Source organism: Agelaius tricolor, unplaced genomic scaffold (assembly GCF_023055355.1).
Source record: "Agelaius tricolor isolate 1412-34295 unplaced genomic scaffold, bAgeTri1.0.p SCAF_30, whole genome shotgun sequence".
In the NCBI taxonomy this organism is placed as follows: domain Eukaryota; kingdom Metazoa; phylum Chordata; class Aves; order Passeriformes; family Icteridae; genus Agelaius; species Agelaius tricolor.
Window position 1 is genome coordinate 4,018,379 of NW_027269290.1, and position 23,374 is coordinate 4,041,752.

The 23,374-nt window shown below is 50.4% G+C and overlaps 2 protein-coding genes across 3 annotated transcripts; both read left to right on the top strand.

Annotated features, from left to right (window-relative positions):
• Positions 1–25: 25 nt before the first annotated feature.
• YOD1 (YOD1 deubiquitinase) lies at positions 26–4,296 on the top strand. The gene is made up of 2 exons (XM_071450393.1): positions 26–279; positions 856–4,296. Exons 1-2 carry the CDS (start codon positions 72–74, stop codon positions 1,560–1,562), a joined length of 915 nt encoding a protein of 304 aa, XP_071306494.1. The 5' UTR covers positions 26–71; the 3' UTR covers positions 1,563–4,296.
• A 123-nt stretch (positions 4,297–4,419) lies between these two features.
• On the top strand, positions 4,420–18,152 carry CUNH1orf116 (chromosome unknown C1orf116 homolog). Of its 2 annotated transcripts, XM_071450392.1 has the most exons (5): positions 4,420–8,388; positions 8,452–9,493; positions 12,435–12,564; positions 15,143–15,305; positions 16,290–18,152. In XM_071450392.1, the coding sequence occupies exons 3-5, from the start codon at positions 12,478–12,480 to the stop codon at positions 17,405–17,407; spliced, it is 1,368 nt and encodes a 455-aa protein (XP_071306493.1). In that variant the 5' UTR covers positions 4,420–8,388; positions 8,452–9,493; positions 12,435–12,477; the 3' UTR covers positions 17,408–18,152. The 2 variants fall into 2 exon arrangements, with proteins under 2 accessions (XP_071306493.1, XP_071306492.1); XM_071450391.1 differs by having other exon boundaries at positions 4,420–9,493.
• Positions 18,153–23,374: the final 5,222 nt, after the last annotated feature.

Consider the following 23,374-nt stretch of genomic DNA (forward strand, 5'->3'; position numbering starts at 1 on the left):
TCTCGCGAGAGCGGGGCAGACACGGGCCGGAAGCGGAAGCGGCGGCGGCCGGTGCGGCGGCGGCCCCGAGGATGCTGCGGCTGCGCTGCAAGGCCCGGAGCGGCTCGCACGCGCTGCCGGGGCTGTCGCCGCACTCCCGCCTCCGCGACATGCAGGCCGCGCTCGCCGCGCTCACCGGAGTGCCCGCGCCCGCACAGCGCCTCCTGCTCGGCTTCCCGCCGCGGAGCCTCGACCTCAGCGACGGCGAGCGGCGGCTGGGCGAGCTCGGCATCCACTCGGGTGAGGGCCCCGCGGGGAGGAGGGCGGCGGGCGGCGCTCTGAGGGCTCTGCCGCCCCGCCGGCTGCAATTACGTTGATTAAAGAGGCCGTGGCACACACACCCCTCATCAACCGGCGGTCGGGCCGGTTCCTGCTGCTGTGGGAGGCGTCAGCGCCCGGCTCGGCAGCGCTTCCTGCTCGCTGCGGGCGCCGCCGGTGCTTTGGCTGCGTCCCGGGGGTCCGGAGGGAGAAGCGCGCGGGGCTGGAGGGGACGGGGTCCGGGCCAGGCCAGGTGAGTCCCGCGGGGACCGTTGTGGTGCCGGCGGCTGTTGGGCGAGGCTGTTTCCCGGCGGGATACCGAGCTGGGGGAAACGGGCGAGGTGTGCGAGGCTGGGTTGGACAGAGCTTGGAGCAGCCTGGGCTGGTGGAAAGTGTCCCTGCCCCTGCCAGGGGTGGGACTGGGTGGTGTTTAAGACCCCAAATTATTCTGTGATTCTCTTCTGTGACCCTCAGCAATGTCAGCCGTGTTGTTGTGTTGGAGGAGCAATTCTCCTTTAATTTAGTTCTCCCCTTTATGTCCCTCCTCTTATGTGGCAGGTGACACTCTGATAGTGGAAGAGGACACATCCAAACCCGAGCCCGGCTCGCCGGTGATCGCCAAAAAAGCGATGTCCCAGCCTGTGAGGGAAGCCGTGCCCGTGCTGGTCAGGAGGGTGGTGCCAGCAGACAATTCCTGCCTGTTCACCAGCGTGTTCTACGTGGTGGAGGGCGGCGTGTACGACCCGGGCTGCGCCCCGGAGATGCGCAACCTCATCGCCCAGATCGTGGCCAGCGACCCCGAGTCGTACTGCGAGGCTGTGCTGGGCAAAACCAACAGGGAATACTGTGACTGGATCCGCAGGGAGGAGACCTGGGGAGGAGCCATCGAGGTCTCCATCCTCTCCAAGTTCTACCAGTGCGAGATCTGCGTGGTGGACACGCAGACCGTGCGCATCGACCGCTTCGGCGAGGACGCCGGCTACAGCAAGCGCGTGCTGCTCATCTACGATGGCATCCACTACGACCCCCTGGAGCGCCGCCTGCCCTCCTCGGACCTTCCTCCCCAGACCATCTTCCCCAGCAGCGATGACGTGGTGCTGGCACAGGCTCTGGAGCTGGCGGATGAAGCCCGCAGGAAGAGGCAGTTCACGGATGTGAATCGCTTCGCCCTGCGCTGCATGGTGTGCCAGAAGGGACTGACGGGGCAGCTGGAGGCCAGGGAGCACGCCAGGGAGACTGGACACACCAACTTCGGCGAGGTGTGAGCTCAGCAGCACGAGGAGGGTGCCATCGACTACCTCAGCGCTCTGGAATCAGATTCTGGAGTCCCAGATAAGCTGTTTGTAATCATAAAATTCCGTTCACATAGCTTGAAAAGCTTATTAACTAATTAACTAAATTAACTTCATGGTGGCCAACGCGCAGGTTTGGGAGTAGGGGATTGGGAGTAGGGATGGCACTTGGGCTGGTGGTGGATAGTGGCAGCCACACCTTGATTGCATCACCTTCTCTGTGTGTGTGTGTGTGTGTGAGCAGACAGGCACAGCCAGGCTTGTCCAACACTGCTGTAAAATCCTCAGCCAGGATTTTACACCAACACTGCTGTAAAATCCACCTCTGAGGTGCTGAGTGTGTGATCTGAGCAGACACACACAGCCAGGCCTGTGTAAAATCCACCTCTGAGGTGCTGAGTGTGTGATCTGAGCAGCCAGACACAGCTAGGCTTACCAACACTGCTGTAAAATCCATCTCTGAGGTGCTGAATGTGTGATCTGAGCAGCCAGACACAACCAGACCTGTGTAAAATCCACCTCTGAGGTGCTGAATGTGTGATCTGAGCAGACAGGCACAGCCAGGCTTACCAACACTGCTGTAAAATCCACCTCTGAGGTGCTGAATGTACATTTTCAGGGGAATTCAATTAACCTGAGGCTTTGGGAAACACACATATCAGCATCACTCACACTGAGAATTGGGCTCTGCACGTATGTGCAGCTCTCAGAGGGGAAACTGCTCGTGTGGTGCATGATTTATAATGGAAATACCAAGTGTGATATCAAAAATACAACTTGTAGTGGGAAAAGGATCTCTGAGCTGCCCTATACCATCAGGAATAGACTGTGTAGTTTGTGTGCAGAGAACTTTAGGGAAAGCTGTGGCCTCTAAGCTTTAAGGTAGCCTTTAAATTAATGAGTAGATGGATAAGTGTTGAATAAAACTTATTAATCCTCCGTAGGTAGTTTTTAGTTGCTTGAAAAATAACTCTCAACCCCCTGGTGTTTACACTGCATCAGAGCATAAGCATGTTGCCTGGAATACTTGGGATTCTTCTTCATAATAGCATTGGAAATTCCTGCAAGAGGGAAGTGAGTAGTTAGGGAAGTGACTTCATTTGCATCTGTTAAATGAATACATTGAATATTTTACTTGAGTACAGCCAATTAAGGCCATGGTGTTACTAAGCTGTTCCAGTTTCCAAATACTGTGAATGAGCACTTTAAGGTTGAGTTCTCACTCTTTGCTGGTAAAAAGTTTTGCCCTCTGAAGGCCAGAGCCAGAAGGGAGGCTTGAAATTCCATCTGCTTTCTGCCTTAATGTGTTTGATTTCTCACCACTGACTTGTGGAGTAGCAAGACTTTCATTGTGATAATGAAATATCACAGCTGAATATTCAGATGAAAATAAGCTGGGGAAAGTGCCCCCACTCCTTGGACTGTTCAGAATCAGGGAAGGTGAAATTGGTTTAATTGGAATTATTTTACCTCACAGTGGGGTTGTGAAGCTTAACAGCAAGTGCTTTTGAGGGCTTTTAAAAGGTGCTGTAAAGGTGCATATTACTGAAGGGGATTTATGTTGTGGTTTTATTTTTTCTTTGAAATGCCTGCAACACATCCTTATTTCTTGAATTTTAAAATATCCTTTGCCTGCCATTCTTCTGTTACTGTTTTGAGTGACCTTCCTTGCACTTTTCGACTGGGGAACAAGAAGGAGCATCCTCAGACTGAGGCAGAAATAAACCCACGTGGGTTTAACCTAAAACCCAGTTTGAAAGGGCTCTGTTCCCTCAGGCACCTGACCAAACTGGTGCAGCCACACCACCTTTTCTGCTAAAATCCTATTTCTAGCTCTCAGCAGAGGCTCCCAGTTGGATCTTGAAATACAGGAGGGTTGTACTGAAGAAAGAACATAATTACTTAAGTGCTTTGTTGAATTAAGGCATGAATAATTGAACAGCTCTAGGCTCACCCAGAGCACTGTGGACTGGGTTTGTTTTTAATTCAGTATTAAAACACACATTAGCACTGTTGGGAGTTCCCTATAGAAAGCCACTTAGCTTCCAGTGTTAAACCCCACTCTGCTTTTAGCCTGTCATTAGGAAAAGAAGATAAAAACCCCCCAAAACCCAGCATTAAACCCAGCCCTGTAGAAGCTGATGCTTAAAAACCTCCAGAAATACCTGACAGTTCAAAGGAGCTTGAAGATGACACTGTGTTATAACTACTTGAGCTGAAACACTGGCTAGGAACGAGACCAAGGGCCTGGCAAGGCCCAGGTGTGCTCTGAGCTGTCCCAGGGTAGCAGGGACATGCCTGGCACAAGGAGCTGATCCTCCCCCTTTGCCATCTGCCACATGGACACAATACCTACCTCAGAGAGGTGCACCAGGTGTCTTTGGAACACAAGTGGAAGATCCATATTTATTGTCTGCCTTGACTTTGGGGAGCAACCCTTAGATTTTAGCTTTGTGTCCTGGATGGATTTCTCAAAATGTGTGAAACCTTTTTTTTTTTTTTTTTTTTTTCCTGGTATTTCTCAGTTGCAGTATTTGAAAAATGAGCTTTATTTAATCCAGAGTGTTTAGCTTTGCTAGATCATGTTTGCATTGGGAATCTGCTACCAGAGAATCAGTTCCCTTGGAGGGAGATGTGTCACTATCACTGCTTGGATGTTCTCTTTTGTTGCCTAGAAAAATAAAATCTCTTTGGTTAAAAAAAAAAAGATATACCTGTAATTTGTGGTGGTAAAAGTTGATCTTGTTACAGGCTGACAAAGAACAACTCCTTGACTGCAAGAAAAATTTCTCCTTACTCTGCTAAACTTTCCCAAACAAAAAGTATCTCCATTCTTTAAAACATAAAAGGCTGGATAGATTTAAAGTACAACTCTTTCTTTTAATAAATTAGAGTGTTTTTTAGTACTTTTTAACTAGGATTTTCCTGCTCTTAATGACACAGTCAGGGAATTATCCCAAAAATTGCATCCTTCTAGTGGTGGGATGAACTCTGAATACCAGAATGGGATGAGATGAGCTTCAAGATCCTTTCCACACCAAACCACTCTGGGATTCTGTGAAATATGGTACCTGAGATATCAGGACTCAGCTGTAAAGGGAGTTTGACATCCCTCCAGAATCTTATATACAAATTATTAAACCAACTTCACATATATTTGTGGCCAGTATTACACAGATCTACTCCATGGATGAACAGACTGAAAGAGCAGTCTAGGGAGAAAATCAGCAATAACTGGAATTTCTGAAGGACAAACCTAAATTCTGAAGTTCTGAGCAAACTCCTCTCAAAAGAGCACAGAGAAAAGGAACATCCTGTTCCATGGTACATCTCAAATCAGCCCTGGGCACAGTCACAGGGGGCCATGGTGACAGTTTGGGGACAGTGTCCTGTGCCCGTCCTGCTCTCCTGGAGAATATCCCAGCTCTGGAACTGGGATCAGTTCTGGAACCTCTCTGTCCCCACAGTGCTGTGTTTGCCCTTCTTGGCAGGGGCTGAATGAGGAGAGCAGAAATTCTCTGCTGCTGTTGGAGCTTCTGAGCAATCAGACTGACACAGGCTGGGTGCTGAATCATCTGTGTGTGCCTGATTTCACTGCACAACCCACCCATGGGCCAGCCCTGGCAGCCTCTCCCTGCCAAGGAAACTCTCCAGAAGAGGAACTAAAAGTTGTCAACTTGCTGTTTGGAAAATTGCAGCTGCCATGCAATTAAATGTCTGCCTGCATTTGAAATCAAACTTTGCATCCAGCTCTGAAAGTGCTGTCAGGTTTGTTCCAAAGAAAATTCCTTCCAATTGGGGAAATCACTCCTGCTGTTTCAGCTGTCTGAGCACCAACTCCCCCCTGAAACAGGAATACAACAGAGGAGTTAACAAAATCAGGTTGTCCAGGACCACAGTGACCTTGTCTATTATTTTTAATTAAAGTCTTGAGGAAAATGTTGGGGAGCTATTAAAGCTTGAGAGCTGCCTCCTCACTTCTGGTGTTAAAGGTAAGCAAGCTATGGGAGCACTTCAGCTCCCTTCTCCAGCTCCTTTCTGTGAAACAGAGATAACAAATAAATAAATAAATATCTAAATAATATTTATATAATAAATAAATATTAATAAATAAATAAAACCTTCTTTGGCCATAGGAAGGTTTAATGAGTGCTGTGCAACAGGAGGCATTAACTACATTCTCCGGCTCATTTATGTGAAACAGAGATAATAAATAAATAAATAAATAAATAAATAATATTTATATAATAAATATTAATTTAATAAATAAATAAAACCTTCTTTGGCCATAGGAAGGTTTAATGAGTGCTATGCAACAGGAGGCATTAACTACATTCTCCGGCTCATTTCTGTGAAACAGAGAAAATAAATATCTAAATAATGTTTATATAATAAATAAATATTAATTTAATAAATAAATAAAACCTTCTTTGGCCATAGGAAGGTTTGATGAGTGCTGTGCAACAGGAGGCATTAACTACATTCTCCAGCTCCTTTTTGTGAAACAGAGAAAATATTGCATAAATAATGTTTATATAAATATTATATAAATGATGTTTATATAATAAATAAATATTAATTTAATAAATAAATAAAACCTTCTTTGGCCATAGGAAGGTTTAATGAGTGCTGTGCAACAGGAGGCATTAACTAGGTGCAATTTTCCATAACTGATTTGGCAGCAGACAGGCTGTGCCTGCAATTTGGGTGAAGGAAAGTGCCCAGGAGTCCCACAGAGTCACAAAAACCTCCTTACCTTGACAGGAATCTTATCAGTGACGCCTGTGGATGCTTCTCCTTCAGGGCCAGGCCTGAGTCACTTGTGCCCTGGTGTTTAGGAACAGGGTGAGGCTCAGCAGGGCTGTGAGGCTGCCAAAGTCCTTCCAGGGCACTGGGAAGTTTTCTCTGCATCATTTGACTCCTGGCATATCCTTCATGCCATCTGTGTGAAATCACACCTTATTTTGGGTTGCAGCTATTTATATTTGTTGAAGGGAGAGGAATGTGGAAAAGGAACAGGTTCTTTCTGGGCTCCAGATTTCCCCTAATGGATCCTGACACTTTCCTGACCCACAGGGGCTGCAGGCAGCCAGCTCTGCCTGTTGGACTGCCCAGACTGGAGCCCTGCTGCTGTCAGACACCCCTGGCCCTTGCTGCTGCTCACTCACACCCTGCTGGCACTGCAAGAACAAAATCACCCCAGCTTTGCTTTCCTCCCTCCTCAGAGCAGCTTCAGCACGGGGCACAACTCGACAAAACCCACGCAGCTCTGAAGCTTCCACTTCAAATTAAAATTAATTCATTGAAATTTGAACAAAATCACCCCAGCTTTGCTTTCCTCCCTCCTCAGAGCAGCCTCAGCACCGGGCACAACTCGACAAAACCCACGCAGCTCTGAAGCTTCCACTTCAAATTTAAATTAATTCATTGAAATTTGAACAAAATCACCCCAGCTTTGCTTTCCTCCCTCCTCAGAGCAGCTTCAGCACGGGGCACAACTCGACAAAACCCACTCAGCTCTGAAGCTTCCACTTCAAATTAAAATTAATTCATTAAAATTTTGAGTTGTAGCTATTTGTATTTGTTGGAGGGAGAGGAATGTGGAAAAGGAACAGGTTGTTTTTGGGCTCCTGATTCAGAGGAGCTCCAGATTTCTCCTAATGGATCCTGACACTTTCCTGCCAGCTCTGCCTGTTGGACTGCCCAGACTGAGCCCTGCTGCTGCTCACTCACACCCTGCTGGCACTGCAAGAACAAAACCACCCCAGCTTTGCTTTCCTCCCTCCTCAGAGCAGCTTCAGCACGGGGCACAACTCAACAAAACCCAGGCAGGTCTAAAGCTTCCACTTCAAATTAAAATTAATTCATTGAAATTTGAACAAAATCACCCCAGCTTTGCTTTCCTCCCTCCTCAGAGCAGCTTCAGCACGGGGCACAACTCGACAAAACCCATGCAGCTCTAAAGCTTCCACTTCAAATTAAAATTAATTCACTAAAAGCTGGGGAAACGGGGGTTTGGGACAGCAAACAGCTCAGGCAGCTGCTAGGGTGCATTAACCAAACCCACTTCATTAATTAATTAATACCATGTTTAAACTCACAGCTCCTGAAGCCCTGGCACCAATCCTGCCCTCAACCCCTGGTTGTGACAAGGCTCCAGCAGCTCTGGCTGCATCCCCATCCCTCACCAGGGACATCACAAAGGGCTGGGGCTGGCTGGGGCTCTCAGCTTTGTGGATTTGCTCTGCAGCACATGTTCCCTTCTGGAACAGCACTTGGCTGGGCTCAGCACTGCCTGTGGAAGCCTCTGGGTCATCTGCTCTCCTTCCATCTTCCCCTGGCTTTAATTAGCTGATGTTTCCACTTCCCTGTTCTGTGGAGCAGGGAACATGTGTGGTAACAAATCCTTTTGCTAAAAATACCAATAAAAAAAAAAATCTTTGGAGCGTGGAAATGTGAATGAATCCAGCAGCTGTGTCAGCCCTGGAAATTTCCTGCAGGGTGTTTGTAGATTTGCAGTGAGCAGCACCTTGTCAAGCAGGTACAAGTCCATGCTGTGTGTGGGGAATGGCCAAAGCATTGTTAATCAGCAGGGAAAGCTCCAATTTTAACAACAGAGCCCAAAGTCAGGGTAAGAAGGAGGCTCTGCTGTTCTCTGCCTGCCCTTGGGGGTCCGTGTCACCTGCACAGGGTGGGGACAGCTGGGCCCCTTTCTGGAGGAGGCAGCAGAGGTGGCACAAGGGGCTCAGGAGATGCTGCTGGAGAAATGCCCCAGCAGAGGCTCTGAGACAGTGTCAGTGTGAGGATGAGCCTGATGGGCATCTTGGGCATTTCAGCTTTCACCAGCAGAGGTTCTGAGAAGGTGAGGATGAGCCTGATGGGCATCTTGGGCATCTTCAGCTTTCACCAGCAGACGTTCTGAGAAGGTTTCAGTGTGAGGATGAGCCTGATGGGCATCTTGGGCATTTCAGCTTTCACCAGCAGAGGTTCTGAGAAGGTGAGGATGAGCCTGATGGGCATCTTGGGGGGCTTCAGCTTTCACCTGCAGAGGTTCTGAGAAGGTGAGGATGAGCCTGATGGGCATCTTGGGGGGCTTCAGCTTTCACCAGAGCTCCAGGAGCTGCCTGTGGAAGGAGTCCCCAGCACGGGGAAGGAGCTTGCAGAGGGTTTTGGTGCCCACGGGGCACGGTGCCAACTGGGGCAAAAGCAGCTGCAGGTCGGGACAGGCAGCCGGAGCCGGGGAGCTGCGCAGACCTGGGCACGTCAATAAATCCGTGCCGAATCTTCCCTCCCCAAAACACTTTCTGCCTGTCTTTACAACCTCCTTCCTTTGCAAGCAGCAAACTTTTGGCCTCTGGGAAGCTGTGGCGAAATGCAAGTAGCGACCTGTCCCGGGCCAGGCTGTTTGCAGAGCTGAGCCCGGCATCCCGGAGAGCAAACCCGGTAATTAGCGAGGGCAAGGCTGGGCTCAGGGCTCCGCTGTCAGCCAGCAGCTATGCGGCAGAACAGGATGACGGATTAAGGAGTCTCCTATCGGCCAAAGCCGTGCCCAGGACAGCAGGGGACAGCAGGGAAGTGAAGGAGCTGGGTGGCACCGGCAGAGCTGCCCCAGCTCGCACCCAGCACGGACGGGGTTTGGGGGTTCAGCCACGCTGCGATCCAGGCTGGAAGAGCAGGAAAAGCGCCTGGCAGGGCTGCAGGATGAATTGCACTCGGGCTGGGTGCAGGTGAGGGGCCAGGGATCGCCTGTCAGGACGTACCTGCCGAGCACTCCACCTTATCTGCGGCGGAGCGGAGTTAATGTGTAACCCGGCTGTGTTTGGTTAGCCCAGAAAAGCAAAGAAGTCCTGGGATAGGCACGGCCGGGACAAGGAATTGGGCAGCACGGAACGACGGACAGCCTGGTAAAACTACAAAACGGATTAATAATCATTTCTGTCCCTGCTTGTCCTTTGCTCTCTGTGCTTCTCCTGCTGGATGGGCTGGGGGGCTCTGGGTACCTGCAGGGCTCTGCTTTTGCAAGGGTGAAATGTGGTGGGGGATTCACCAGCAAAGCTGGACGAGGTGGTTTGGAGGTGGTGGTGGTGGGAGGAAAGCTGAGGAAACATCTCAGGTTGTCTCGAGCACAGGTTTCCACCTGCCGGGGTGCTTCATTTACCTGTTGAGATAGGAGGAAATTCAGATCTGCCCTTGACCCCTTTGCCCCTGAGCTGGGACTGAGCTGGGATCCATCCAGAGCTGGGACTGAGCTGGGATCCATCCCCTGGGCTGCCCAGAGCTGGGACAGTGCCTGCAAGGCAGGGTTTGCTTTGGGTTGTGTTTGGGGCTGGCCAGCACAAAGCCTTTCCCAGGCAGGAGGGGTCTGGTTGCTGTACCCCAGACAGCAAAAGTGAGATGTTCTAACCCCGGGATGAAGAGCTTGGAGTGGTGCTGGCTGAAAGAAAGTAGCCTCTTCTCTAAAGCAATTAGCATTAATTGCCACCCGGCACCTCTTTGATGGCTCCGTGGGCTTTTCAAGGACAGTTATGGCAACGGCCACAAGAGCTGAGGGACCTGGCCTATGGATTTTGATAAAAAATAGCTTCTTCCAGATATGTTTTTACTTGGGGAAGAGAGCTACACCACTGAAACCCAGCTATAAACCAGTTTCTTGAGTACTGTGTCTTTTAAATCAAACAGTCACGTTTTTAGTTTGTGGCTGTTACTGTTGTGGCAAAGAAGGAACTAAAGTCCTTCTGAATCATTAAAACCGAGGGTTTCAACATTGATTTTTTCCCCTTTCCTGTGCTGGATGAGTGTGCTGGAGCTGTAATCATATCAAGAACTAATGGGTAGGAAAAGGAACTTCTTGTTTCGGTGCAGATCCTCTGTAGTGCCCGGCGAGCTCGGGCTGGACTTTGCCTCCCATGAGCTGGGGCTCAGTGGGTGCCAAAGCCTTGGCAGCTGCTTGAGATCCCTGCAAATTCTGGTTTTGAATGAGAGAAAAATGATTTCTTTAGTGGATTGGTGGTGGAGGGGATCCTCATGGAGAAAATGCCTCCCTGCTGGCCCCAAGCAGCTGCACGCTCAAGTTCCAGCGAGGCTTTCACTTCCCCAGGAGGGTTTTGCTGTCTGAAATTTGGGAGGGAGGCAGCCAGGAGCAGCACAACAACCATGGCCAAGCCTCCTGCTACTCAGGAGTCGATGTAAATCTAGAATAGTTTTGATATAAATCTAATTTTCGCATTATGGATGCTCCAGTGCACAGTAAAACCCTGCAGAGGCCTGAAGTCCCCCAAGCTCAGCTCTGCTTCCTCACAGCTCAAATCCCTGGCTATGAAGAGATCTGAATTCAAAGAATCCAGGGAATTGCTGTTCCAAAGCCACCACTTACTTCAACGTCACTTAAGCAGTAAATAATGCAAAGCTGAGACTGAAATATTAAACTCCTCCTGCGTGGAAGGATTAGACCTGTCAGGGCGTGGGTGTCGAAATCTGATTTTTGCGGCGTATTCCAATTACAAAGGAATTCTTTCAGGGTCTAACACTCTGAACAAGCAGCCAGTTCTGCTCACTTTATCTCTGGATCTAATTCCCTGATCCTGCTACAAGGAAAAAAAAAAAAGCAGCAGAGTGTTCCTGCCTGCAGGTTACAGCACAAAGGGCTCCTCTGTCTCCCGAGGAGCAAATCCTCTCGCGTGGGTCCGTGTGTCTTGCAGGGGCTGTTGGTGTTTGCTTTGCTGCTCCCTCTCGCCCCCACAGCCCAGCTCCCTCCCCAGGGACAGGGTGGTGCACGTGGAGGAGACTCATTGGTGGTGCCAGGAAAGTTTGGAAGCTCAGTGCTCGGCATCCCTCAGTAATGGCACCTTCTGTGGTGCCATTGATGGTGCCAGGAAATTTTGGGAGCTCGGTGTTTTGCATCCATCAGTAATGGCACCTTCTGTGGGTGCTCAGCAGAGCTGTGGGCAGGGATAACTGTGCCCTCTGCCCCCTGGCTGGGGGGAAACCCAAATCCCTCCCCAAGAAGTGGGTGGTGCACGTGGAGGGGACTCAGTAGTGCCAGGAATTTTTGGAAGCTCGGTGCTTTGCATCCCTCAGTAATGGCACCTTCTGTGGGCGCCCTGGGCACCCTGTCCCAATGTGAGAAACCCAAATCCAGGCTGTTTGTCACCCTGCTGCCACACTGGGGCCCCACTGGTGATGGGAGGTCTGGGCTACATCTGCTGTGAGCAAAGGGGACATTGGGGTGCTGCTTGAACCCCCCCCAGCCTGCCCTGCTGCCCACAGGCTGTGCCAGCCCTGTGCCCAAACACACCCAGGCGTGCCCCAAAGGCCCAGGGACACCTCCCTGGGGCCACCTCCCTGGGGACACCTCCCCAGGGCCCCCAAGGAAGGGTGGCAGAGGCAGCTCCTCGCCAGGAGGAAGCTCCTGACAGAGCAAGGATGTGAGTAACCAGCAGCATTTGGGGCCAGCACGTTCACAAGTTCAAGCTGCAGGGCTGGCACAGGGTGTGGCAGAGGAAAGAGGTCCCATGAGCTGGGGCTGGGGCTGTGCTGGCATTTCTGAGCCAGGCTCACAGCTTTTCCTGTGCCTTATCCACCCCTGTGTGGGGAGCAGAGAGCCACCAACACCAGCTGGCTGTGCAGAGATTTCCCTATTCCCAATTATTTTGAGGAAACTTTTAAAAGCCCTTCTCCTGGAGAGAGCAGCTGAAGGTGGAGCACAATTCCTCCATCCAGCAGCTGAAGGTGGAGCACAATTCCTCCATCCAGCAGCTTCAGAGCCTGCCTGTCTCCCTCCCAGCGTGCTTGAGTCACCCCTGGGGGAACCTCACAACTCAATGTTTCTCCTTTTTCCTGCTCCAGCCAGGATATTCCCGCTGTGCCAGCCTCCAGGGCAGCCCAGGCTATGCCTAGGAAGGAGCTGGGGATGGCTGGCTGCAACTCTGGCAGCTGTGACAGCATGGTCAGCACGGCCTCCAACCACTCCCAGCGGGTGAGTAACCCTGGGGTGCCCAGCCCAGCTCCCCCCTCTGGGCTGGAGAAGGATTTTGGGCAGATCTCAGCCCAAATCTGCTCTCTGTCAGTGCTTTGGAGGCAGCTGGAGGCCCTGAGACAGCAGCAAGAGCAGGTGGATTCCTGAATCCCTGCCCCAGAGCACTCCCAGCCTTCCCATCCTGCCATGTGTGTGGGGAGCTCTTAGCGCTGCAGGGGCTGCTGTGGGGCAGGACAGAGCCCTGGAGAGGGGAACCCATCCTTGGAGAGGGGATCCCATCCCTGGAGAGGGGATCCCATCCCTGGAGAGGGGAACCCATCCCTGGAGAGGGAATTCTGTCCCTGGAGAGGGGATCCCATCCCTGGAGAGGGGATCCCATCCCTGGAGAAGGGAGCCCTGGAGGGGGGATCCCATCCCTGGAGAAGGGAGACCTGGAGAGAGGATCCTGTCCCTGGAGAGGGGATCTTGTCCCTGAAGTGGGAATCCTGTCCTTGGAGAGGGGATCCTGTCCTTGGAGAGGGGATCCTGTTCCTGGAGAAGGAATCCCTGGAGAGGAGAACCCTGGAGAGGGAATCCTGTTTCTGGAAAGGGGAGCCCTGGAGGGAGAATCCCATCCCTGGAGAGAGGATCCATCCCCTGGATGCAGGGATCTGTGGAGAGGGGATCCTTAGAGAGGGGATCCTGTTTCTGGAGAGGGGATCCTTAGAGAGAGGAGCCCTGGAGAGGGGATCCTGTCACTGGAGAAGGGATCCTTAGAGAGGGTGTTCTGTCCCTGGAGAGGGGATCCTGTCCCTGCAGAGGCTCCTGTGCTGCCAGGGGTGCAGGGACCAGACCAGTTGTGTAACTGGGTCACGCTGGCTCCAAGCAGTGACAACACCTGCAGGAGACAGCGAGCCGAGCTCCTCCTGCTGAGCTCCTCCTGCTGAGCTCCTCCTGCTGAGCTCCTCCTGCCTGGCACCAGATGAATTCCCCAGTTAAGGCAGGGATGAGTTGGGACCATGGGTGTAGATGTGTAATTTTTCACTATCTGTCCATTAAAGCTTGTTTGTCTCCCAACACTGATCCCAAGATTGATGGGCTAATTACATCCTGCCTGACTTGGAGCATAATTGATATGTGTGAGAGCAGCTCAGTCCTGGCAGCTTTTCCATTTGATGTATTGCAAACCAGAACCAAACCCTCTGAGTTTAATGGGGATGGAAGAACTGGTTGTGATACTGCCTGGTAAAAGATTTGGATAAGGTGTCCCTGCAAAACAACTCCACCTGGGATAATAATTCCTGCCCTGTGCTTGTTGATCTGATGCACATTCCATCCTGTCCTGTGCCTCATTTTGTTCATGACAGGTTGCAGGAATCACCCTGATATCTGATACTGCAATAACATCTCCTGGTGCTCAAAATACAACAAAAATTAAACAATTCTGGCTCAGGAATGAATGGGAGAACAAGGAGAGTTCATCACCTGCACAGAGCCCTTCAGTGTTGGTGGTGCTCTCTGTTCAGATTCAGCATTGCTGAGCACTACAGGTGTCTGTACCCACAGATTTGTTACCCATCTGCTCACATTCCAGTTTAAAGAACTGAAAATTAGAGGCCAAGTTCCCAAGTTCAGAATAATCCACCTTCTGACCCACAGAGGAGGGTAATATAAAAAAGGCTTTAAGTATATATATATTTCTTATTTTTAGAGGAGGCTATCTAGTTTTCTGGATCTGTAAATACTCATTATTGAACAGCCACTGGACAAGCAACTGTCACAGGTTCTCTAAACTACCTGGACATTAAATATAAATATAGAAAATATTAAAATAACATATAATATATTAAAATGCATACAGTTTTAATAGATATTAAAAATTATAAAGTTATATATGTGTGTAGTATAACATAAACCTCTCATATTTATAGTATAAAGTACCATTCTTATATAAATTTATATACACATATATATTATAAATATATATAAATATATATTTATATATAATATATATACTACATATATATTTATATGTATATATAAATATATATATTTAGTATAAATTAAACCTCTTTCTTATATATAATAAATATATACAAATATATTATGCTTATATATTTATATATACTCTATATATACACTACATATATCTTTCTAATATATATAGTATAAAGTAAACCTCTCTTTCTTATATATATATTTCTATATATTCATACACATACATATATTATAAATATATACATTTATATTTTTATATATTTTATATGTATATATAATAAATATATACATATAAAAATATAAAATATTTGTATTTCTATATACTCTAGATGCACACTACATATATATTTATATGTATTTTATATATATATGTAGTATAAAGTAAACATCTCTTTATTGTATATATTTATACACACTTATACATATATATATTTATATATTTTATATGTATATATAATAAATATATACATATATATTTTTGTTTCTATATACTATATATACACACTATATATATATATATATATATATATATATATATATAGTGTGTATAATGTAAACCTCTTTATCTTACCTGCTCTGCTTTATCTTTTTATTTTTCCAGAGTGACAACAGCTATGACTATTTATCTGTGGAAGAGAAGGAGTGTTTGATGTTCCTGGAGGAAACCATTGGCTCCCTGGATGCAGAGGGGGACAGTGGGGTGTCCACAGATGACACCGACTACGGGGAGCCCTCCAAGCCCAGGAAAGGCCCTGTGCCCCGGGGTGAGCTGGAAACCCTTCTGCAGATAAGATTTTAATATAAAACATAAAAATCTATTTATTTCCTTCCCCAAAATAGTTTCATGCAGGCCTTATTCTCAAGCACAGATAGGTACAATACACGTCCTGTCTAGGCATGAATATTTTACAGAATTTTCTGATACCTCAACTCAATGGCTTTGAAATTCTACAATATATAAATATCTTGCAGGGATCGTGCTCAGTGTCAGTAATCCCAGTAATTAACGAGGCTCTGTCAGGCCCAAAGGATCCAATTTCCCCAGCAGTGATGGATCAGAGCATGGGGGTACCAGTTGTGGGTTTCTCTGGGTCTGGATTGAAGGCACTTGGGATGATAGTTCATGTTTGGACTCAGGTGTTCATTATTTCATATCAGTAAAACAGTCTCACTACTGAGAGTGGGGCAGCTTTTCATTAGAAGGCACAAAATGGCCAACAATCTCTTCTTACAAGGTCTTTTAAAACTAAACTATCCAATTAAGAACACCTAGATTATTTCCCCTTTTAACCCAATAACTGATCCCACAGAGCCCCCAATGGGGACTTTTCTGCCCAATTACAAAATGCCACCCAAACCCATGGAGAAGGAGGAAGAAGAAGCAGGAAGAAGAAACCCAGGAGGACACCCTGTGCCCTCCATCTTGCTTCCATCCACAACATATTAAAAATCCCAAAACCTCAATTTCCCACCTAAATGATGCACCCACACTACTCTGTATAATCTATTTCACACTTTTGGGTATTCCAGTCCATCTTGAAGTCCAGGAAACTTTCTCCATGGATGAGGGTCAAAGTCAGAGTTCCCCTGGGGGTCAGGGCACCCCAGCACAGACAGAGAAATATTCCCTGTGTGCCCTGGGTTTCCACATCAGAGGAGCTGGGGGATTCCTGGGTGCCTGTGCTGGCCCAGAAGGGGTGAGGGCTGTTCTGTGTCCAGAGCATGACTCCAACTCCCTCTCTTCCCAGATTTGGGGAGCAGGACTCCCCCTGCAAGCAGAGCTCAGCACCGTGGGGCTGAACAGAGGAGTGGTAAAATCATCTCTGCCCCATCCAGCTCAGCCCCAGCAGCTGCTCCAGGCCCGGGTTGTTCCAGCCTCCCCAGGAACATCCCTGCAGCAAATGGAGCTTCTGGCAGCAAAGGAGGTGTCCCCACAGTGCCAGCAGGAAAACCTGCCCAGGAGGTGCCCAAGGAGGGCAGGCTGGACCTGGGAAGCCACACCAAGTCCGTGATTATCCAACCTCCAGACCCTTTTCAGGAAGACCTGGAGTGGTCACGCAGCCAGCGCTCAGGTGCCAGGGGGGAGGCACCCAAGGAGACCAAGACTTGGACTTCATGGGGCCATCAGGAGAAATCCACGCTGGAGGAGGCCCCTCAGGACCCTGATGCCAAACGTGGGCCTCCAACCGCCCCCAAACCACGGAAATTGCCCCCAAACATCATCCTGAAAACCAGCAGGACCAGCCCCGTGCCGGAGCACAACCAGAAGGTAAAAGCAGCACCTCCACCCTCAGCCACCTCCCAGGCCAGCCCTGCCAGCGACAGCACTGCTGAGAAGGGGAATTCAGGCCACCTCGACCCCAAGGAGAAGGAGAAAGCCCGAAGGGAGGCCCTGGAGAAGCTGGGACTGTCCCAGGACAGGCGGGAGCCCAGCGCCCACCTCCATCCCCACCCCAGGGAGACACCACAGCCTGGGGAGGGCTCCGTGCCGGGGATCCGGCAGATCCCCTTCAAATCCAACACCCTGGAGCGCTCTGGGGTGGGGCTGGGCAGCTCCATGGGCAGCCCCAAGGAGCAGAACGGGCGCAGCAGCAGCAGCTCCCTGGGCAAGATGTCCTTCATCGAGCGCCTGGCGCCCAGCTTCCTCCGCAGCCGCCCCCGGCCCGCCTCCCCCGCGGCAGGGAAGGACTTTGGGGAGCTCAAGGAGCAGGAGGAGAAGGACAAGAGCAGCAAGAGGAGATCCCACCCTCTGCCCAGCTTCCCCAGGCCGCCACGCTCTGCCGTCAGCGTGAAGATCTCGCCCAAAGGCGCGGCCGATGAGAACCGGCGCGAGGCGCTCAAGAAGCTGGGGCTGCTGAAGGAGTAGCTCGTGGGGGCTGGTGGAAAAGGGGATTTTCACCCCAAATCCAGCGGTCTGCACTGCCTTGGGGCACGAGCATCTGCTGCCAGAGGGGCTGGGAGCTTCACATGGAGTAAAGGAAGGCGGCGTGTACAGGATATTTTGTATATAGCAGGTGTACATGGGATTTTTATACCAGGCAGCTGTCGGCGTGGATGGGGTGTGTTCTCCTGCAAGGGCTTTAGGGCATTTGGGGATCCATCAAAACAGGGAAGCCATGGAATTTGGGGTTTGGCTTGTTTTCAAAAGGGTTGCCTGTGGATAAAGCGCCTCTGGGAAGAACTGCTGGACTTTGCTGCTCCTTTAGGACTTTTTGGGGTTTTTTAAATTAATTTTATCACAGCCTCTGAGAGCTGAGTACTCACCTGCCATGCGAAAGTGCCTTGCAAAATCATCACTGCCTGCTGGGTGGGCTGCCCAGACATGCCACTGCCTCCCTGGCACACTCTGCTCTCCCACCCAGCCCTGACCACCTGCATCCAGCACCTGGAAGAGGCTTGAACTGCAGGAAAACACAGCTGAGGAGGCCAGAGGCTGTGCTGGTGTCAGATCCAGAAGTGCTGCCCAAAATGGGGCAGATGCAAAGCTGGGACAGCTCCAGCTCCTCCCTTCTGAGCTGTCCTGGCACCTCTGATGCTGCCAACACCTTGCTGCTCACCCTGGGGAACAGAGGTGGCTGATGTCCCTAAATAAACCTGTGTGTGATCAGAAAGTGCCATGTGGTACAGATTTATGTCACAGTCAGGTAAATAATAAATGCCCCTAAATATTTTAAAAACAAAAACAAAAGGGGTTTAAAACAAAGAGTTCTGAGAGAAAGGATGAGCCAGGTCAGGTCTGTCCCACCTAGAAAATGGAATTATTTGATCAGCACAGGCAAAGCCTTCCGTGGGATGGTGGAAGGTGGCCCCTGCCTGTGAGGAACAAGCAGAGCTTTGAGGTCCCTTCCAACCCAAAGCGTTGCATGGTGCTGTAATTGCCAGCTCTCCCTGCAGGCACAAAGAGGGAATGTGGAATTCCTGGTGCTCCCTTGTTTGCTGCCAGGCCTGAGCCAGCCCCAGAGGCTCCCCCCAGCCCCTGCAGCTCGGGCTGGGCACTTCCACCTGCAAATGTTTGACTTTAAAGGCAGCAAGGACACAGAGAGGAGAGGGGGGGAGATAAAAGGGTCAGCCAGGCTCCTGCCTGGGTTAAAGCTGTGTTTTCATCCCTGTGCTCCTCCCCTCTGAGCTCTCTTTTTTCTCCTCTGAGTGCTCAGCACCTGCATTGTGCAAGTCCCAAGGGAAATCTCACCTTGTTCATCTAACGAGAAAGGAGGAGAGCGTTAAGGACTCTCTCAAAGCATTTTTGCCCTGAAACAGAACCTAAACATTTCTTAAAACCAGATTGTTTTGGAAACAAAAGGCTTCTCTTCCAATCCTTGGCTTTAGTCAGAGCCATTGTGTGCTGGTGTCATGAAGGCTGAGTTTTGTTCAGATTTCCAAGGAGAAATCTCACTCCCAAAGATCCCTTATCGCTCTGTGACGTGGTGATGCTCACAAACAGGAGCTGCTATGAAGTGGGAACAAAAGAGAACAAATTAAAACAACAGCCAGAGAGCAGCAGGGTCATTCCTCTGGGCATGAACTCCACATTTCTGTGCCTTTCCTGGAGCTGCCAGATGCTCTGGGCTGAATCACTCACCACAGGCAAGTCCCATTCCACCAGCTCTTTAATCCTGCCAGGGCAATATGGAATTTTACCCGCTGGATGTGTTTGTAGCCCTTAGAAACTGAGCTGTTTATGCCCCAGGGCTGGGGCCTGATGCCCACGACTGTGCCTGGTGCCACCCAGAGCCCAGCCCTGCTGCTGGCACAGGGATCCTGCCCCTATTCCTGCCCCTGTTCCTGTTCCTGGCACAGGGATCCTGCCCCTGTTCCTGCTCCTGCTCCTGTTCCTGGCACAGGGATCCTGCTCCTGCTCTTAATCCTGTTCCTGCTCCTGTTCCTGGCACAGGGATCCTGCTCCTGCCCCTACTCCTGCTCCTACTCCTGTTCCTTCTCCTGCCCCTGGCAGAGGGATCCTTCTCCTTCTCCTTCTCCTTCTCCTTCTCCTTCTCCTTCTCCTTCTCCTTCTCCTTCTCCTTCTCCTTCTCCTTCTCCTTCTCCTTCTCCTTCTCCTTCTCCTTCTCCTTCTCCTTCTCCTTCTCCTTCCTCTTCTCCTTCTCTTTCTCCTTCTCCTTCTCCTTCCCCTGCTCCTGGCAGAGGGATCCTGCTCCTGCTCCTGTTCCTTCTCCTGTTCCTGCTCCTGCCCTACTCCTGCTCCTACTCCTACTCATGCTCCTGCCCTACTCTTACTCCTTCTCCTACTCCTGCTCCTGCAGGGATTGAGGCCACCTCAGCTACAAACCAGCATTTCCCTGCTCCTTTCGCTGCCTCAAATTCTTGGACTCTTTCTGAGAGTCAGCACTTTGTGCACACCTTTGGGGTGGTGCAGCTCTTGAGGAGGATGCCCTGCAGCTCCAGGGATGTTTGGAGTGGGATTTAAAGCCTGGCTGTGGACCCTGCCAGCCCAGAATAATTCAATTCATTGCTCAGCTACAAACCAGCATTTCCCTGCTCCTTTCCCTGCCTCTCATTCCTTGGATTCCTTTTGAGGGTCAGCACCCTGTGCACACCTTTGGGGTGGTGCAGCTCTTTAGAGGATGCCCTGCAGCTCCAGGGATGTTTGGAGTGGGATTTAAAGCCTGGCTGTGGACCCTGCCAGCCCAGAATAATTCAATTCACTGCTCAGCTACAAACCAGCATTTCCCTGCTCCTTTCCCTGCCTCTCATTCCTTGGATTCCTTTTGAGGGTCAGCGCTTTGTGCACACCTTTGGGGTGGTGCAGCTCTTTAGAGGATGCCCTGCCCTTCTCTCCATGCAGAGCAACTCCAGGGATGTTTGGAGAGGGATTTAAAGCCTGGCTGTGGACTATGCCAGCCCCAGAATAATTGGATTCGTGGCTCAGCTACAAACCAGCATTTCCCTGCCTCACAACCCTTGGATTCCTTTTGAGGGTCAGCACCCTGTGCACACCTTTGGGGTGGTGCAGCTCTTGAGGAGGATGCCCTGCAGCTCCAGGGATGTTTGGAGTGGGATTCAAAGCCTGGCTGTGGACCCTGCCAGCCCAGAATAATTCAATTCATTGCTCAGCTACAAACCAGCATTTCCCTGCTCCTTTCCCTGCCTCTCATCCCTTGGATTCTTTCTGAGGGTCAGCACCCTGTGCACACCTTTCCTGTGGTGCAGCTCTGCAGCTCCAGGGATGTTTGCAGAGGGATTGAAGGCCTGGTGTGGGCTGTGCCTGTTTGGTGTTCCCAGCCTGTCCTGGAAAGGTGCCTCTGCTGCAAGGTCAGGGATGGCAAGGGCTGGGTGCAGCTCGGTGCTGCAAGCAGTTCATTAACATCAGTTAATTGTTCAGTGTAATTGCCTCCACGGGTCAGCCCCTCTCTCTAAAGAAAGCCTGCATTCGTTTGGAAATTTAAATTGCCTGTAAGGAACAAAGGCTCTTGGTTTGTCACCATCATAAAATCATGGCATGGTTTGGGTGGGAAGGGACCCTAAAGCTCCTCCAGTTTCATCCCCCTTTCACTATCCCAGCTTTTTCCAAGGCTGGGTGAGGGCAACACAAACAAAATCCACCCCCAGGTTCAGGCAGAGCCCAGCAGAACTCCTGGGGTCTTGTTTGGGACTCCTGAAATCAAAATCAGGCTTCATATTCTGGCAGGGGGTGGAATGAGATGAGCTTTAATGTCCCTTCCAACTCAAACCATTCTGTGATTCTCTAATTCTGGGCATATTTAACTTGATTTGTGCCTGGAAGGCAAAATCCCAGCAGGGCCCAGACACAAAACAGCCAGGAAGAGAGATCACAGCCCTGCAGAAGGAACAAGTCTCAGAAGGGCTGGTAAATGTACCCTCAGTGTCTTCAGGCTGATTATCCAGACTGAGTTTATGTGTTAATGTTAAAAACAACAAAGAAAGCACCCAGAATTTGCATTTTGCACAGAATATTCATCTAATTCCTACCCATCAGTCCCACCCTGGCTCAGACCTGTCATTTCCATGTCTGCATGAGCCTGTCAAGACCTCCTGTCCCAATTAAAAACATCCCTGTGCACATCTTTCATTACCAAGATCAAACTCAGGAGCAGTGGCTGGTGGGACTCTGGCAGTGTCAGGGAGCAGCAGCGCACACAGAAATAATTTGTGCTAATTACAGTTAATTACAGCCCCTCCAGGACCGCATCAGGGGAGCCCTGGGGCTGAGAGTGAGGTGCAGACCCTCACCCTGCCCTGCAGGGTGATCCCAAACCCACCAGGATTTAACAGCAGGAACTCCAGGTCTAGCTCTGCTTTAAGATATTATCAGGTAAATTTGCATCCCTGGCAAATAGAGGAAAGCAAAACCCAAACCAATAAAATCTGGTTGCTCTCACACAGCAGTGAAAGGCTGCAATGGCCCTGGTGGGTGTTGGCTCTGTTGGTTTGCAGGGTGCTGCTCCTGTGGGGCCAAGCACGGCTCAGGAGGGAGCTGCAGTGATGAGGTTGGGCCTTTTTTCATTTACAGTTCCATTAGAAACAAAGAACAGGGGCAAAAAAGGAAAAAAAGAAAGATAATGAAGAGAAGCATGGTGGGGTTGGGAAGGTTCTTGTCTTCTTGTGAAAGGGCAGAGCCTCAGTCCTGGTTATTGCCCAAACCGTGCTGGAACGGGGTTAAAAAGCCTCAAACACCTCCAGCATCTCCCACAGGGCTGCAGAGAGCCCAGATCAGTCCTGGAGAGCCCAGCTGGATCCTGGAGAGCACAGCTGGAACCTGCAGTGATCCCAGCTCTATCCTGGAGAGAGCCCAGCTGGATCCTGGAGAGCTCAGCTGGATCCTGGAGAGAGCACAGCTGGATCCTGGAGAGCACAGCTGGATCCTGGGGTGATCCCAGCTCTATCCTGGGGTGATCCCAGCTCAATCCTGCAGTGATCCCAGCTCAATCCTGCAGTGATCCCAGCTGGATCCTGCAGTGATCCCAGCTGGATCCTGGGGTGATCCCAGCTGGATCCTGTAGTGATCCCAGCTCAATCCTGCAGTGATCCCAGCTCAATCCTGGGGTGATCCCAGCTGGATCCTGGGGTGATCCCAGCTGGATCCTGCAGTGATCCCAGCTCAATCCTGGGGTGATCCCAGCTGGATCCTGCAGTGATCCCAGCTGGATCCTGCAGTGATCCCAGCTGGATCCTGGGGTGATCCCAGCTGGATCCTGCAGTGATCCCAGCTGGATCCTGGAGCCCAGGTTTGGTGTTCCCCAGTTTGGTTCAGCAGCATCCATTATCACTTTTTTCCTTTTTTTGCCCCTGTTCTTTGTTTCTAATGGAACTGTAAAGGAAAAAAGGCCCAACCTCATCACTGCAGCTCCCTCCTGAGCCGTGCTTGGCCCCACAGGAGCAACACCCTGCAAACCAACAGAACCAACACCCACCAGGGCCATTGCAGCCTTTCACTGCTGTGTGAGAGCAACCAGATTTTATTGGTTTGGGTTTTGCTTTCCTCTATTTGCCAGGGATGCAAATTTACCTGATAATATCTTAAAGCAGAGCTAGGCCTGGAGTTCCTGCTGGTAAATCCTGGTGGGTTTGGGATCACCCTGCAGGTCTCCACCTTCCCCCAGATCTCTTTTCTTGCCAGCACCCCTGGGCTTGGAAGTCCAGGAGGAGACAGACAGGGGCAGTGTTGTTCCTTGCAGAGGGGTTTATGTGCACCAAACCAGCCCTGCCTGGCTCCAAGCAGGGGTTTAATCATTAACTGGGCCCTGAGGAGCAGCCAGGGGTTTGTTCTCATTAATTAATTACAGCTCTGAGCACGGACAGGCTGGGCTGAGGAGCAGGCAGTGACCTCCACATCTGCACAGGGATGGGAATGGTGGGA

What these genes read in the sequence shown, in the direction of transcription:
- YOD1 (XM_071450393.1), top strand. Translation starts at nt 72, where the DNA reads ATGCTGCGGCTGCGCTGCAAGGCCCGGAGCGGCTCGCACGCGCTGCCG. An exon ending in CGAGCTCGGCATCCACTCGG is followed by an intron (nt 280 to 855) that starts GTGAGGGCCCCG and finishes CTTATGTGGCAG; the next exon opens with GTGACACTCTGATAGTGGAA.
- CUNH1orf116 (XM_071450391.1), top strand. Translation starts at nt 12,478, where the DNA reads ATGCCTAGGAAGGAGCTGGGGATGGCTGGCTGCAACTCTGGCAGCTGT. An exon ending in CCTCCAACCACTCCCAGCGG is followed by an intron (nt 12,565 to 15,142) that starts GTGAGTAACCCT and finishes TTATTTTTCCAG; the next exon opens with AGTGACAACAGCTATGACTA. An exon ending in GAAAGGCCCTGTGCCCCGGG is followed by an intron (nt 15,306 to 16,289) that starts GTGAGCTGGAAA and finishes CTCTCTTCCCAG; the next exon opens with ATTTGGGGAGCAGGACTCCC.